This window comes from Aulostomus chinensis, chromosome 2, assembly GCF_037954235.1.
Source record: "Aulostomus chinensis isolate RoL2024-O1b breed Wild chromosome 2, RoL_Achi_v1.0, whole genome shotgun sequence".
NCBI lineage: Eukaryota > Metazoa > Chordata > Actinopteri > Syngnathiformes > Aulostomidae > Aulostomus > Aulostomus chinensis.
Window position 1 is genome coordinate 18,469,920 of NC_141321.1, and position 13,569 is coordinate 18,483,488.

Here is a 13,569-nt window from a genome sequence, read left to right on the forward strand (position 1 = left end):
TCTTGACAGCATCCAATTTTCTCTGAATGCTCTTTAAAACAGTTTGAAATATTCCTTCAAGTATTCACTAACGCTCAGCCACAACAGCATTACTGAGGTCTGGGCTATTTTGGACTATGAGAACTGACTCTTTTTCATGCCACAGGTGTATGATGGGTTGATCTCTGGGTTTTTTGCTGAAGAATCAAGATTTCACTTGGAGCACACCATCATGTAAAACAACATTATCTGATGTAGCCACTAAGATAGTGAAAACAGATGCACAAGAGAATGCGGACACTTATTTTTCGTTCACAAAATACTGTCCATTAATGTTGCATGTTATGTGCATGTACTGTGTGTGTGTTTATCTCTAGGACCCCGGGTACCAAGCCAGGCAGTAGCCCCAGAGGTCAGACCCCAGATGAGACTGGACGCCGCCAGGGGCCTTGCCGCGATGCCAACTCATCTGTCTCTGACTTGGCCAACTCAGTCACCAGTGAAATGCTCATGGTAACACACACACGTTCAGTGATACGGCGCTAACTTATTTGTGCTGTCTGTTTTCTTAATAGCAAAAGTCATCTATGATAACTACTGTCAGCAGGGCCTTTTAAATAATAATAAATGAGATGGCTGATAGACCGTTATGGTGCTTCCAGATCATCTTTCTTAATCTAATTTGAAAGTTAAATCATGCCTTGAGACTAGCGAGCCTAAAAATCAGCACACAGGGTAAACATAATGATGTCAAAATCTCGGAAAGAAGACTTTGGCTTTTTACAAATTTATCATCGTTAAAAATTTTGTCATAAGAGCAGGTTATGTTTGTGTACACAACAATGAGCAACATATATCATCCTTCTGCTGCCAGGATACACACTGTATGTTCATCGTGTCAGTGCTGCTTGGTTTATGTTTAACAGTTAAATCCTAGAAAATCTCAGCTGTGACGTCGTATTTGGTGTTAGATGTGTGTCCACTTGCTACGGTCAGTTTCCTAAATCAGGTCAATCCTAAATGTCAGACTGAATTGTTGTTCGAACTGATAAGTGTCAGTAAGTGATTCATATTAACTACATGTAAAATAAGGATGAATCATGTCAGGTGCTCCAGTGTGTGTGTGTGTGGAGTTTTAGCTGTAATTTGCATAATGTTTCAGCTCTACTTCTTACGGAGTTGAAGCTCAGCTTTATAAGAGAATTCAGCTCTACTTTGTATTAAGCTCCAGCTCTTCTTTATAAAGAGTTTCAGCTCTATTTTGTAAGGATGTTTGGCTCTACTTTGTATAGAGTTTCAGCTGTAGTTTGTATGGTGAGTTTCAATGTTATTTTGTGTTTCATTTCTACTTTGTTAGAAGTTGTAGCTCTATCGGTATGGAGTCTGGGCTCTACTTCACATGGAGTATCAGCTGAACTTTGTATGGCATTTATTATTTTGTGTTTCATTTCTACTCAAAAGTTTCAGCTCTACTTCATTTGAAGTTTCAGCTGCACTCCACAACTTTACTCTTTCAGACAGGTGACTGAATTCAAAGAAAAACTATTAACAGGTACTGTGAACTTTGCGCTCAACACCAAACATGGACATACGAGTAGCACCTTCTAGTGAACATGAACATGAGGGAACATCCATCCATCCATTTTCTTCCGCTTATTCCTATTAAGGGTTGCGGGGGGCTGGAGCCTATCCCAACAGCTTTCAGGTGAGAGGCGGGGTTCACCCTGGACAGGTCACCAGTCCATCACAGGACCAACACATCGAGACAGACAACCATTCACACTCACAGTCACACCTACGGTCAATTTAGAGTATCAATCAGCCTCGTCCCCTCTTGATGTCTTTGGACTGTGGGAGGAAGCTGGAGTACCAGAGAGAACCCACACAGGAACAGGGAGAACATGGAGACTCACACAGAAAGATCCTGTGATGGAGCCGGGACTCGAACCCAGAACCTTCTTGCTGTGAGGCGACAGTGCTGACCACCGCACCACCGTGCAGCCTTACATTATCGTTTGAAAAAATGCAAATATGTTTCACTGTTATTGATTTCAAAGGTAATGAACGCTGTGTCACATGATATGGTTGTGTCACAGTTTATTTAGTCATTTTAAAACAGGTTTAAATAATTTAGAGGTATTTCAGGACTTTTTCTCCATATCACTTTGCAAGTTGAGCCTGCCAGTTCATTACTCTTTGACATTTAATCTGCTGATGAAGACCAATGATGTAGTTTGTTGATTCCTTTCGTAGTCTGATAAAAGGCTGTTCGGTTTCTAGATTACAGGCTGACTTCCTGGTGTAATATGATCATAATTTATAGCAATAATGACCAAAACTCCAAAAATAAGTTGTAATAAACAATAATATGATATTATCCGGTCATTTTGTGTATCAGCTAGAATTTAATTTATCTACCAACCACTGCACATAAAGTTAGTTTTGAAAAACACTTCAGTTTATTCTCATGACAAGTGTTTCCTCCTCCCAAGTTTTTCATCACTCAAACAGAAATTTCCCACTAAGCTCAGCCACCTGTCAGGCTCTACAGTTTGTTATGGCGATAGAATATGTCAGCTGGCTGAAACATACAGTAATCATCCCCCTGAAGAGAGATGCTGACAGGGGAGGGGACATGTGCCTTATTCAGCGCAGTTCAGTAATTAGCGCTGAAAGAACAGGCAGTGCTGTGGGTGCTGTGAGAATATGGCAGGGATGGGTAGCAGTGTGTAATTATGTGGGTTTCGTGGTGTGTCTGAGGAATTCACAGTGTTGGTACTTAATGATAATACTCACTCTGGGCAGTTTTGCCAAAGGCAGCTATATGTTACACAACCTTCCTTTAATGCTGAAAATACCCATCTTGCACTTTTGAGCCACTTCTGTCTGAGAGCGACGTGATGGCAGTGTACGGACTTCATTTCATAAGCTGAGAGAAAATAAAAAGATCATGTGAAATGGTTTTAACTTCACATACACATCCAACCTTCACAAGCATCTCAGGTGATAAAGGCTGGGGGAAGGAAGGAGGATGGGGGTCCTGTCAGGATCACATGCTTCTTATCAGGATGTACATTGACATGACATTTCTTTCAATCTGTGGGATGCTCACAGAGCCATGGATGTGTGAAAGTGTTATCATGCTGCCACATACATGGGAAGGCTTGTGCTGCATTTTTTCTTAAGCTATAATCAAATATTTCCATTTATAAATGTCTTAAAACAACTCGACGTTTTACATTTTTATTGTGTATCCATAATAATATAATGCAAATATATCTAGCAATTATGTAAATTTCTTTATTCCATCTTTCACGACCTGTAAATTGTGTCATCTCACCTTCATTGCCACTACACACCAAAACAACAACATGCTCATATATTTACTGTCAGAGTGGCTGTTTTTACCACAGATGGTTCAGTTCGATTTTGTTATTTTAACTTCAAAAATATCTTTTATCCGCAAGATTCTAGCCAATAGCTAAAGCCAATAATCCAACATTCACAGCATTTTCAAAATCAGTTTTTCTCAAGGATGTGATGAGGCCATTTCAACTCAAGCAGAAACACCATTCACTAATCACTGGAGCCTGTCCCACAGTTCTTTGAGGGCGGGGCTAATGAACCTTCCATACATATGTATGTGTGTGTGCGTGCGTGTGTGTGGGCAACAGATACACACAATCCACAAGAACCTTTGTGTCCTTGTGGGATCAAAAGGCTCAAAATTGTTTTGAGGCTGTGTATTTTTTACAATCCAGTACAACTTCCCTATTGGCTACAGCATACAATTAAATTTTTCCTTGTTAGCTTTGATAGCTGTATGCAAGCTAATGTAATAGTGAGCAGCAAAAGCAGGACCAAGTACTTTGTTTATGATAAAAAAAAGGGTCTTAAGCCCTCTCTACTGGAGCTTAATGGTTTCCATGTCAGATTTGGTGCATTAATACATATTCATGTGTGTATGCACATAGTTACAGCAGCAGGATAATATATGCGGGACCAACTACTAACCTAACATGTCACACCGTGTGTCAGCTGTTTCCAAATCGGCTTTCCAAGTGTTTTGCCAACACAACCCAAAGTGTAGACTATCACAAACTTTGAAGTAAGGAACCGACCCCGGCACACACTGTTTGCCTCGAAGTTGGTCTGTTTTGAATCCATTCCACCTGGTTTGTTTGGGTTTCAGAAAAAAAAATCAAATTAGAGAGGATGTTTTCAGAACTGAATGAGAAGGGATGATTCTTTGGAAAAAGAGAGGAACACAAATGTAGGAAATGGGGGGGAAAAGCAATTTAGGCCAGCTGTTGGGTGGAGGGCTGCCTAATGAAAAGTGATCATATTCAGCATGGAGAATGAGGCCAAGCAGCACCATTTGAAATGTGTGTGTGTGTATGTGAGAATACGGAATTGGAATTATTAAATATCTGGAACTCCTCCTTGAGTAATGCCTCCAGCTCTTCCCCATCAGATAGCACTTTTTTCAACTGGATTTCGTTGCCTCCCTGCAGGTCAGAGAGTCTGTCAACCAAGAGATAATCAGCCTCTCACTCACCAACCAGGTGACTCTGTATTGTGCTACTCTGCCATTAAGGATCAGTGTTTTTGTGTTCAAGTGTGGGATTAGTGCCCCCTGTGGATGAGCAGGCTCCTATGAAGTGTGATACCACCTGTCACCTTGCGTCTGTGTGAACATGCGGTTTAACCCTGTGGTTTGGTCAGAGACTCGCCTTTATCAGTCACCTCACCTTCACTAAACTAATGCAGCCTAACACTACAAAGCAATGCACTTGTTGCTCGTTTGTGTGACGTACTGCTCGCTAACCGCCATTAAACAACAAATGAGAGGAAGGAGATTCTCATCCCCCCGACATGGACCCTTTCCTCCATTTCTTGTCCTTGAACTGAAAACAAATGCACACCCAACCAAGGAAGGTGATCGCTTTGGCTGCACACCAGATGACAGTCATCCGTCTCTCACTTTTTCAGCTGATCAGGAAACAGTAGAAGGTGTTTTCTTCCAGTGTGAGCTTACACGATTGGCTGCCACAGCGTGGCGTCAGATTGCATTTCTTTGAAAGCTGAGGTTTAACTTTTCCAGGCTGCAGATGTAACCCCCGTAGCGAGAAGCTTCATTTTTGCTGTATTTGATCTAAATTCAGCCTTAGACAGGTACTGATGCAACCTTTTGAATGACAGCACTTAATAAGATATTGACAAAGTGATTCAAACTCAGGGTCCTCAAACTTTCTTGTCCAGGACATTCTGACCATAGTTTCATTTTCCAGTGAAATATTATCTGATCTTGGCTGGTGATATATTTCTGAGAAATGTGACCCTGGAAAATTGGTGTCCTCCTTCAACTGTGAACATATTTTTAACAAAAGCGATTTACCAAAATGTCATATCTTGTTTCAAAATCGTGTAAAAACAATAAATAAACAAAATCGCTATAATTCCATCACAATTCTAACATGCTTCAAGGGAAACAGAATGAAACATTTTCTCTTTATCTCTCAGTTGTCTCCAGGTTCAGAGGAAGATGACCATGAGGGTCCCGTGTGCGAGAAGCTGGGTCGCATTCAGTTCAGTGTGGGCTACAGCTTCCAGGACTCCACCCTCACTGTCAAAATTCTGAAGGGCCAGGATTTGCCTGCCAAGGACTTTTCTGGCACCTCTGATCCATTTGTCAAACTCTACCTGCTGCCTGACAAGAAGCACAAATTGGAGACCAAAGTGAAGAGGAAGAACCTCAACCCCCACTGGAACGAGACCTTCCTGTTTGAAGGTTTGATGGACATGTTACAAAATTAGCCCCCATCACTGGTAGATGCTTAACCTTGTGACTTTTAGCTTTACGTCCTCACATACATCATAATAATGACAATGTTTTCTGATAATGTAAATCAAAAACATGTGTGATGGTAATTCCCTGATATTCTGCTGAAACACAGCAGGGTTTTAAAGCTATTATATGACCACACCAGACTGATAAAGACCTTTGAAATTGTTATCTTACATAATAAGTGACACTGTGATAACTCTTCCCTTTGCCAGAAATCTGATCCGGAATTAAGGTGACAAAATACAGATATAACTGGTAAAAATAATCATGGCAAAAAAGAAAATGTGTTTTTTTTATATGTCAGGATATTATCCTCCCGTGAGACATTATTTAGTATTAATTAGACCATTGAGAAACAGCTAGACCTGAAACATCATCAGAACAAAATCATATTTCTAAAGTGCACTCCGAGAGCGCAGATGTCTGCCAAGCTCCATTTTTAAAGAATGCAATTTTTTTATAACGTTTGAATGGATCTGCCCCAAATATTAATGTCTTTTTGCTTGGCCCATTCTGCACCCTTCCACAAACGGCCTTGTATAGTTATTGTGTAACCTGACTGACAGAGAGGACAAGAAGACACTGTTTTGTGTGTACGTGCATCACTTTGAGTGCTTTGTGTGCACTTCTATCTTAGGATTCCCCTACGAGAAGGTGGTCCAGAGGACTCTATATCTGCAGGTTCTAGATTACGATCGCTTCAGCAGGAATGACCCCATTGGCGAAGTGTCAATCCCTCTCAACAAACTGGATCTGGCCAACATGCAGACTTTCTGGAAGGAGCTGAAGCCGTGTAGCGATGGCAGTGTAAGTAAGGAGAAGACAGGAAAGGGGGGGGGTGGAGCAAAAAAAGGGGAACATAAGAGGGAGGAGGGGAAAGAGAAGATGGGACAGAGTGTAACTGGTGATGTCATTCCTGGCTGCCGTGACGGTCCCAGGGGAAATGTGGTAGTGTGCTGGTGGGAGAGAGAGAGGCTGGTGTATGGAGAGGCTGACAGGTAGATGGAGAGAACACAGACAACCAGTGGAGGAAACAAAAATACACTGCAAGCAACAGAAGGGAGAGCAATGTGAAAGAGGATAAAGAAGTAAATAAGTGGCTGTTGTTCCGTATATTTCTCCAGGGTAGCCGAGGGGATCTGCTGGTGTCTTTGTGCTACAACCCCACAGCCAACACCATCACTGTGAGCATCATCAAAGCCCGCAACCTCAAAGCCATGGACATTGGAGGCACCTCTGGTATAAATGCTTCCTCGTCTCCTGTAACTTTCATCATCACTTAAAACAAATAGGATAAAGACAAATGAGAAAATTGTGTCGTCAAATCCATCGTAGGTCAGTATTGAGTAAGAAGGTGAATGAGTCATTGTAAGCAGCAGTGTGTTCCTCTCCTCAGACCCCTATGTAAAGGTGTGGTTGATGCACAAGGACAAGCGTGTGGAGAAGAAGAAGACGGTGGTAATGAAACGCTGTCTCAACCCTGTTTTCAACGAGTCCTTTCCATTTGACGTGCCTGCCCACGTGCTAAGAGAGACCACCATAATTATCACTGTCATGGACAAGGACAGGCTCAGTCGCAATGATGTCATTGGAAAGGTAGCTCCTTCTCTTCTTCTTCACTTCTTCCTACCTCTTCTCTTCCTGTGTGTGTTTCTGACTCTGTGACAGACCAGCGTCACTTCATGACTGTGTCAGTCTCTACTGACCCCTGCTGGAACATGCAGATTTCACGCAGGCCAACACAAATGCATGTTCATGCATGTGTCCACAACAATGCATCATCACCCACTGGTTGTCTTGGCTTTACTGGTTTTATTTGTGAATTCTTTGATGATTGTTAAGAACACTGGCTGGTGTATTTGTTGTTTAGGAAAAAAGTTCACACAGTACCGATGACAAAAGCGAAGAGATGGTGTGTTGCAAAGTGGTTTATCATTTTATGATCTTTTCTCAAGGCTGCATGGTGGTGCAGTGGTCAGCACTGTCACCTCACAGCAAGAAGGTTCTGGGTTCGAGTCCCGGTTCCAGCATGGGATCTTTCTGTGTGGAGTCTCCATGTTCTCCCTGTGTGGGTTCTCTCTGGTACTCCAGCTTCCTCCCACAGTCCAAAGACATCAAGAGAGGACGAGGCTGATTGATTCTCTAAATTGACTGTAGGTGTGACTGTGAGTGTGAATGGTTGTCTGTCTCTATGTGTTGGTCCTGTGATGGACTGGTGACCTGTCCAGGGTGAACCCTGCCTCACGCCTCTCGCCTGTAGCTGCTGGGATAGGCTCCAGCCCCCCCGCGTCTCTTCACAGGAATAAGTGGAAGAAAATGGATGGATGGATGGATATTTTCTCAATTATTTCTCAGAAGCATTCCTGGAAACAAATTGCATGCAAAACTTAGATTAAAGTTAAGATAGAGATGAGCCAGTATTGCCTTGGAATAGCCATTCAAATCCGAGTAAATCATTTTTATAAAATGAACCTTTCTATGTTAAGGTGCGTTATTTCCTGTTGATGTCGCATAATTGCACATTCAGTTGACTTGTCCTAGTGTATGAAGCGAAGGAAATCTATCTTGTTAATTACAGCTGAATTCATAATTGTTTTTAAAACCCTTGTTAATTCTCTACAGCTCCTGATATTAACCACAGAGATGAGCTAATAACACAGCAGTCCCCAGCTAGGGAGCTACGATATTTGAAGTAAACATTTAACACCGAACATGCTGTCACTTTAATACACCTCCATGACACTGTTTCTTTTCACTGTTTCATCATGAGCAGCTATAATAAGTTTGACTGGACTTTTGGTGACAATCTCAGTGTGAAATATGGGAAGGACTTCAATCCTGCAATCAATGTAGTGTTCCTTTCAACGACTTTACAAACCAGTGGACGAGCTATTGAGCTCTCTTCATACACGTCTGTTCATGGAAGTGTCTATGTTCTGTACCACAATCATAAATAATCCAGAACAGTGTTTCCAGTGACATGTACAGGTTTTACTCAACATAACGTATTACATAAAGAAACCGTGTTTGATCTTCATTCGTGTCAGCATTAGTGTTTCTCTCTCAGCGAGGGAAATCTCCTCTTCTAATGGCTCTTTTTCAGCTCTGGATTTATGTTAGAACGATTGAGGTGGCAGGATCAGTGGTGAAAGCAGACTTAAGACTCACATGGACTTTTTTCATTAATACCTCACTTCTTTTTTTAAACAAAAATCTCTGTGTGACCTAATGTTGCTTTCTCACCCCTCCTCACAGATCTATCTTTCTTGGAAGAGTGGCCCTGCAGAGGTAAAACACTGGAAAGACATGATGGGTCATCCTCGTACTACCGTGGCCCAGTGGCATGCTCTCAAGGCCTGAGGGACCCAGAGACCCACCTACCAACAGTGTTTTTTGTCCCCTGAATTCAAACCCCCAGCCTGGCCCTCAGCACGCGTCTCAGCAGACGGTGTGTCATCTCTTTGTTCTCAGGCCTCTTTGATATCCTTTCGCCTTCTTTTGACCACCCTTAAATTTCACCTTTGTCGAGATGTGATTCCCATTTGACCCCCCCCCCCCCCCTCCTTCTTTTGCCTGACCTTCAGAAGGTCTTTGATGTCTACTCACTTTCTCCTTGTACTGTTTTTTTATGAGATTTGTTTTTGGGGTTTTTGTTGTTTTTTTTTCAAGACACCCGCCAGTCTACCTTGTCAGCCATTCCCAGTGTTTAACATCGGAGCGGTACCTTTCGCCATACCAAACTATCAACCAAAAAGCAAAAACTGATTTTCCAAACATCCTGTTTGGCGGCAGGCAGGGCAGCGCTCAAACTCGTGCCCGAGGCATTGACCCATCTGTCTTATATTCGCCTCATTTCTTTCTGTTGATGCCCCAACACTTTGGTCAAGTCCTCTTCTGTCACTCCTCCATATCTTTAAATGCCTGAAACATCAGGAAAACCTACACAGGCAATGAAAGAGCAGGATCGACTGTATTTAAAATGGAATTGGACTTGAACTGAACTCATTTCTGTTTTCTGGTGCCACTGTAATAATTTTCCCTTGTTATCTGTGCGTGCTGTGGGTGATGTGCTGTAACCCCCAAATGAAGTTCTTCAACAAAAAAGAGGAGGCGATGACTAAACCTCTAACACTGGGCCACAGAGCAAGTGTAAAAAAAAAAAAAAAAGTTTTCCTATTTTCTTGAAAAAGAAACCCTGATGGACAGAAAAAAAGAGTGAAGTGATCAATGTGTTATATTTTTGTTTTCAAATGAACTTAGCAAATAAATTGATTCGTTCAGAGACAGAAAATAAGCAGAAAGCCAACTTCCATATGAGTGGACGTTTGGGTTTTTGTTTGGATGAGAGAAGGAACGAGTGATTACTTTGGACTTGTGCAGATGAATGAAAGTTATTGCTGTCGAGTGTCGCCCCTGATAAATAATAGGAATTACTGGTAGGATTTATTGTGCTAAAGATAGCTGATGGCCTGGGGAGCTCTCTAAGGTTAATGGCTAACCAAGGACATTTTAAACTAATTCTGGTGAAAAACATTTCTCCCTAATTTTTTTAAACGAAAATGTTCAAGGCTGTGAGCAGCACTGAGACCATCCATCGTCTCAGTGGCAGATACCCTGAGACTCGGGTGTCGTCGCTGCCCATGTCTGGAGTATCAGCAAACCCCATCCGCTAAGACAGCGTGCCAGTGTGCATGCTCCAGTGCAGCTCTTGATCATAAACCACCGTCTACTTGGTGCAGCTCTTGGTGGCTTAGTTAGCCAAACCGTCTGAAATCGTCTGCATGTCTGCATGACTTGGTATCACAAGAGCTAAGTGTTAGCAAAAGAAAACTAAAAACACTTCTTTTCATGTGATTAAAAAAATTCACAGAAGCCTTCTCACCAGCTTTTTCTGGAGCTCAGTCTCACCCTCATCTAAATTGGCCAAGGTACACAATGGCAAGGATCTGAAACCCAGCAAGCTGTCAGAGCAGCTACACCACTCAGTACCATCCCTACAAGTTAACAGGCATTTTCCTGTATTTTTCAACCTGGGCCCTGAGTGATACGGACCAAAATGATTATAATTGTCCTCATATTTAGCGAGACGCAACCCTATGGCTACAACTAGAATATGAGGCAATTGCCCACATAAATGTCCAACCACTAAAAGAGCTTTTGCCACCGAGAGGCTCACGTTGTCATCAGTGTTTGATCGACATGCGTCTGACATGTAATGATGTCACTCTGAAATCTGACTTCCCATAATCCCTCTGGTCTCAGCTGTTGTTCCTCCTGTCTCTCTCTCGTCGGTCAACTCTTGAAACATCACAGGCAACGAAGCGCTAAACCTCCAAAAGGACTCCTACCGCAGCAGTAGAGAGAGTTGAAGGCAAACTTCAAAGACGGATGCCCTCATTTGTAGTGTATGAATCAGACGAGCCCGTTGAAGCAAACATAACCTCTTTTAGCGGATGGACTTCGAGGCACACAGTGGCCCCTGCTAGTTGTAACCAACTTGCTCAATATCAGAGCAGCTGAACCTGGTGGTCCAGTTTGAAAAATACCCGAATTTCCCTTTAAATTTGGTGCACCATCAGTGTGTACATACCAGTGTTTGAAGAGAACTTTTTTTTTTTTTACTACGGTAGATTGAATTGAGCAAACTCAATCCACTTGTGGAAGTGGGGATTAAGTGGACTGAGTTGGATTTTTTTTGAGGCAGCAGCTGCGTCCGTCTAACCTGGAATAAGCAGCAAATCCACCATCAAGGACTCCAACTGAGGACAGATCAAACCTCCAGCTGTTTCACTGGTCCAGGCAGAACCTCCAAGTGATGTCCCCCAAGTCCCAAATAGACATGACATTAGTCAAAAAATGAGGGGGGGGTGTCTTTCTACATTCCACTCTTTTTTGTCTAGTGTGTGTGTGTGTGTGTGTGTGTGTGTGTGTGTGCGCGCGCGAGTCAGTATTTGAATCCTAGTTTGTGTGGGTGTATTTAATGTGAGGCCCTCTTTGTGTATATCTGCACTGATTTCTATTTTGACAGTTTAATACAACATTGTTTACCGTTTTTATTCTGTATGAAATGATCAAGATGTACAAAGAATGATGTTGTTGCTTCTTTTTTTTAAATTGTCACCTCTAAAGAATCACTGCAATTGTGGACGACGATGCTGGAACAAACCTCTCTTCAAAGCAGGGTTATTTTCTTCACGTTGGATGATGGGGGGGCAGAGAATAAAACCATTATCCAGCATATTTCGTTCCTACTGTCTAGTCCGCCCTGACTCGGCTCCTTAGCGTCACAGCTCACATTCCCTCCCAAAAAAAACCCCCATCCCTGTCGTGCACACATGCTTTTTGGCACAACATGTTCTGTGTGTGCCTTATAAACCCCACCATGCCTTGCTCCTCACCATATGCGCTCTCTCTCTCCAAGTGTCAGGGTTGGGGGGGAGGGGGGGGAGGCAGGAGATAATCATCACCTCTTTGCATCACTGTTAGCTACGTCTCAGGTCGGAGCAGAGTGTCAGAGGATCCCAAAATAACCAGGAACACAGTCATTTGTTTGTCCTGATGGCCATGTGTGGTATTATTGTGAGCACTGCTGACGAAGCATTACATTCCCAGACGGTGAAAGTCACCTCTGTCAGTGGAGTTTCAAATATTGATTAAATAACAGTTCTTATGTTTAATTTGAAGAAATTGAGCTAAAGTTGTTGTCATCGGCCAAGCACCATACATTTTTACAAGCTCCAGTATTTTTTATTTAAGATATTCTCTTTGGGGACTGCTTGAATCAAAGAGAGGTTAACCAGCAACATTGAATTTATGTTCTGTACAAATGATTGTGAAGTGTCCTGTATAAAAAAAAGAGAAGAGAAAAAAACCCATCAGTATTTACTGGGGTTGTTGATGTCTGTCTGTCATTGGTATCATTCAACCTCATCTTTCACTCACTTTCCTCTTTGTTGTGTGCACAATGTTAAATATCCACCATTTATTTTTTGAAATCTGTACAGTGTACATAAAAACATAAATGTATATATAAAACAAAGGTACTTCTAGTATTATGAAGTTATTCAAAGCTTGTTTTTATTATTTCCTCAAGTCAAACATCAAGGAGAATTCAGGTATGTTCTCTCCTCCCAAACTTAAAATACTGTACTGAGTGCATTTCTCCACTAATTTCACACAACGCATGGCTAGCTTGGTTTGGGATGTTGATATGATCTTCTTCTTCTGTAGATGTTTAATTGCAATGCACACACCAACTGATAAAGACGCACTCATACAGACACTGCTGGAAATAGACAATATTGTTCTTTATCTCCATCTCTGATATTAAGAATAATCAATTCAATATCTGTAGTACTGATCCTTATCCTCCCTGCTCTGCTTCCTTCCCACTGTGTTTCAGTGCATCTACAAGAAGTAACATCTTAGAGTAGGAGTCTGTATTCTTGAGAAGGGCTGCATGTCTAATCACTCAACACTTTCATCCTCAACCCTCCCATCTTCCCAGTGAGAGAAGTTATCCTTTGTGCTCCTCCACCCATGTTTCTCCTGCACATATGGGAAGACAAGATGAAGGATGCTGCTGTTTGTGGTGGTGGAGAGAAGAAACAAGAGAACACGATATTAAAATTCCAAGGGAGTGGGGGGTGACGGTATTCAGGGCTGAGGATTAAACAAGAGAGATCTCACGACACAGGAAGCAGCAGTGGAGGATGACAGGAGTGCTGGGCCTCTGATAGGTA

At 42.2% G+C, this 13,569-nt stretch overlaps 1 protein-coding gene across 2 annotated transcripts in view; it reads left to right on the top strand.

Moving 5' to 3' along the window:
* syt7b (synaptotagmin VIIb) overlaps nt 1–12,866 on the top strand; it is a 102,202-nt gene extending 89,336 nt beyond the window's left edge. For both annotated transcript variants that reach the window (XM_086182460.1, XM_086182468.1), the window contains 6 exons: nt 357–492; nt 5,503–5,770; nt 6,465–6,634; nt 6,952–7,066; nt 7,224–7,423; nt 9,083–12,866. In XM_086182460.1, the coding sequence (XP_086038586.1) occupies nt 357–492; nt 5,503–5,770; nt 6,465–6,634; nt 6,952–7,066; nt 7,224–7,423; nt 9,083–9,187 (994 nt within the window). In that variant the 3' untranslated portion in view covers nt 9,188–12,866. The remainder of the gene's footprint in view (nt 1–356; nt 493–5,502; nt 5,771–6,464; nt 6,635–6,951; nt 7,067–7,223; nt 7,424–9,082) is intronic.
* Nucleotides 12,867–13,569: the final 703 nt, after the last annotated feature.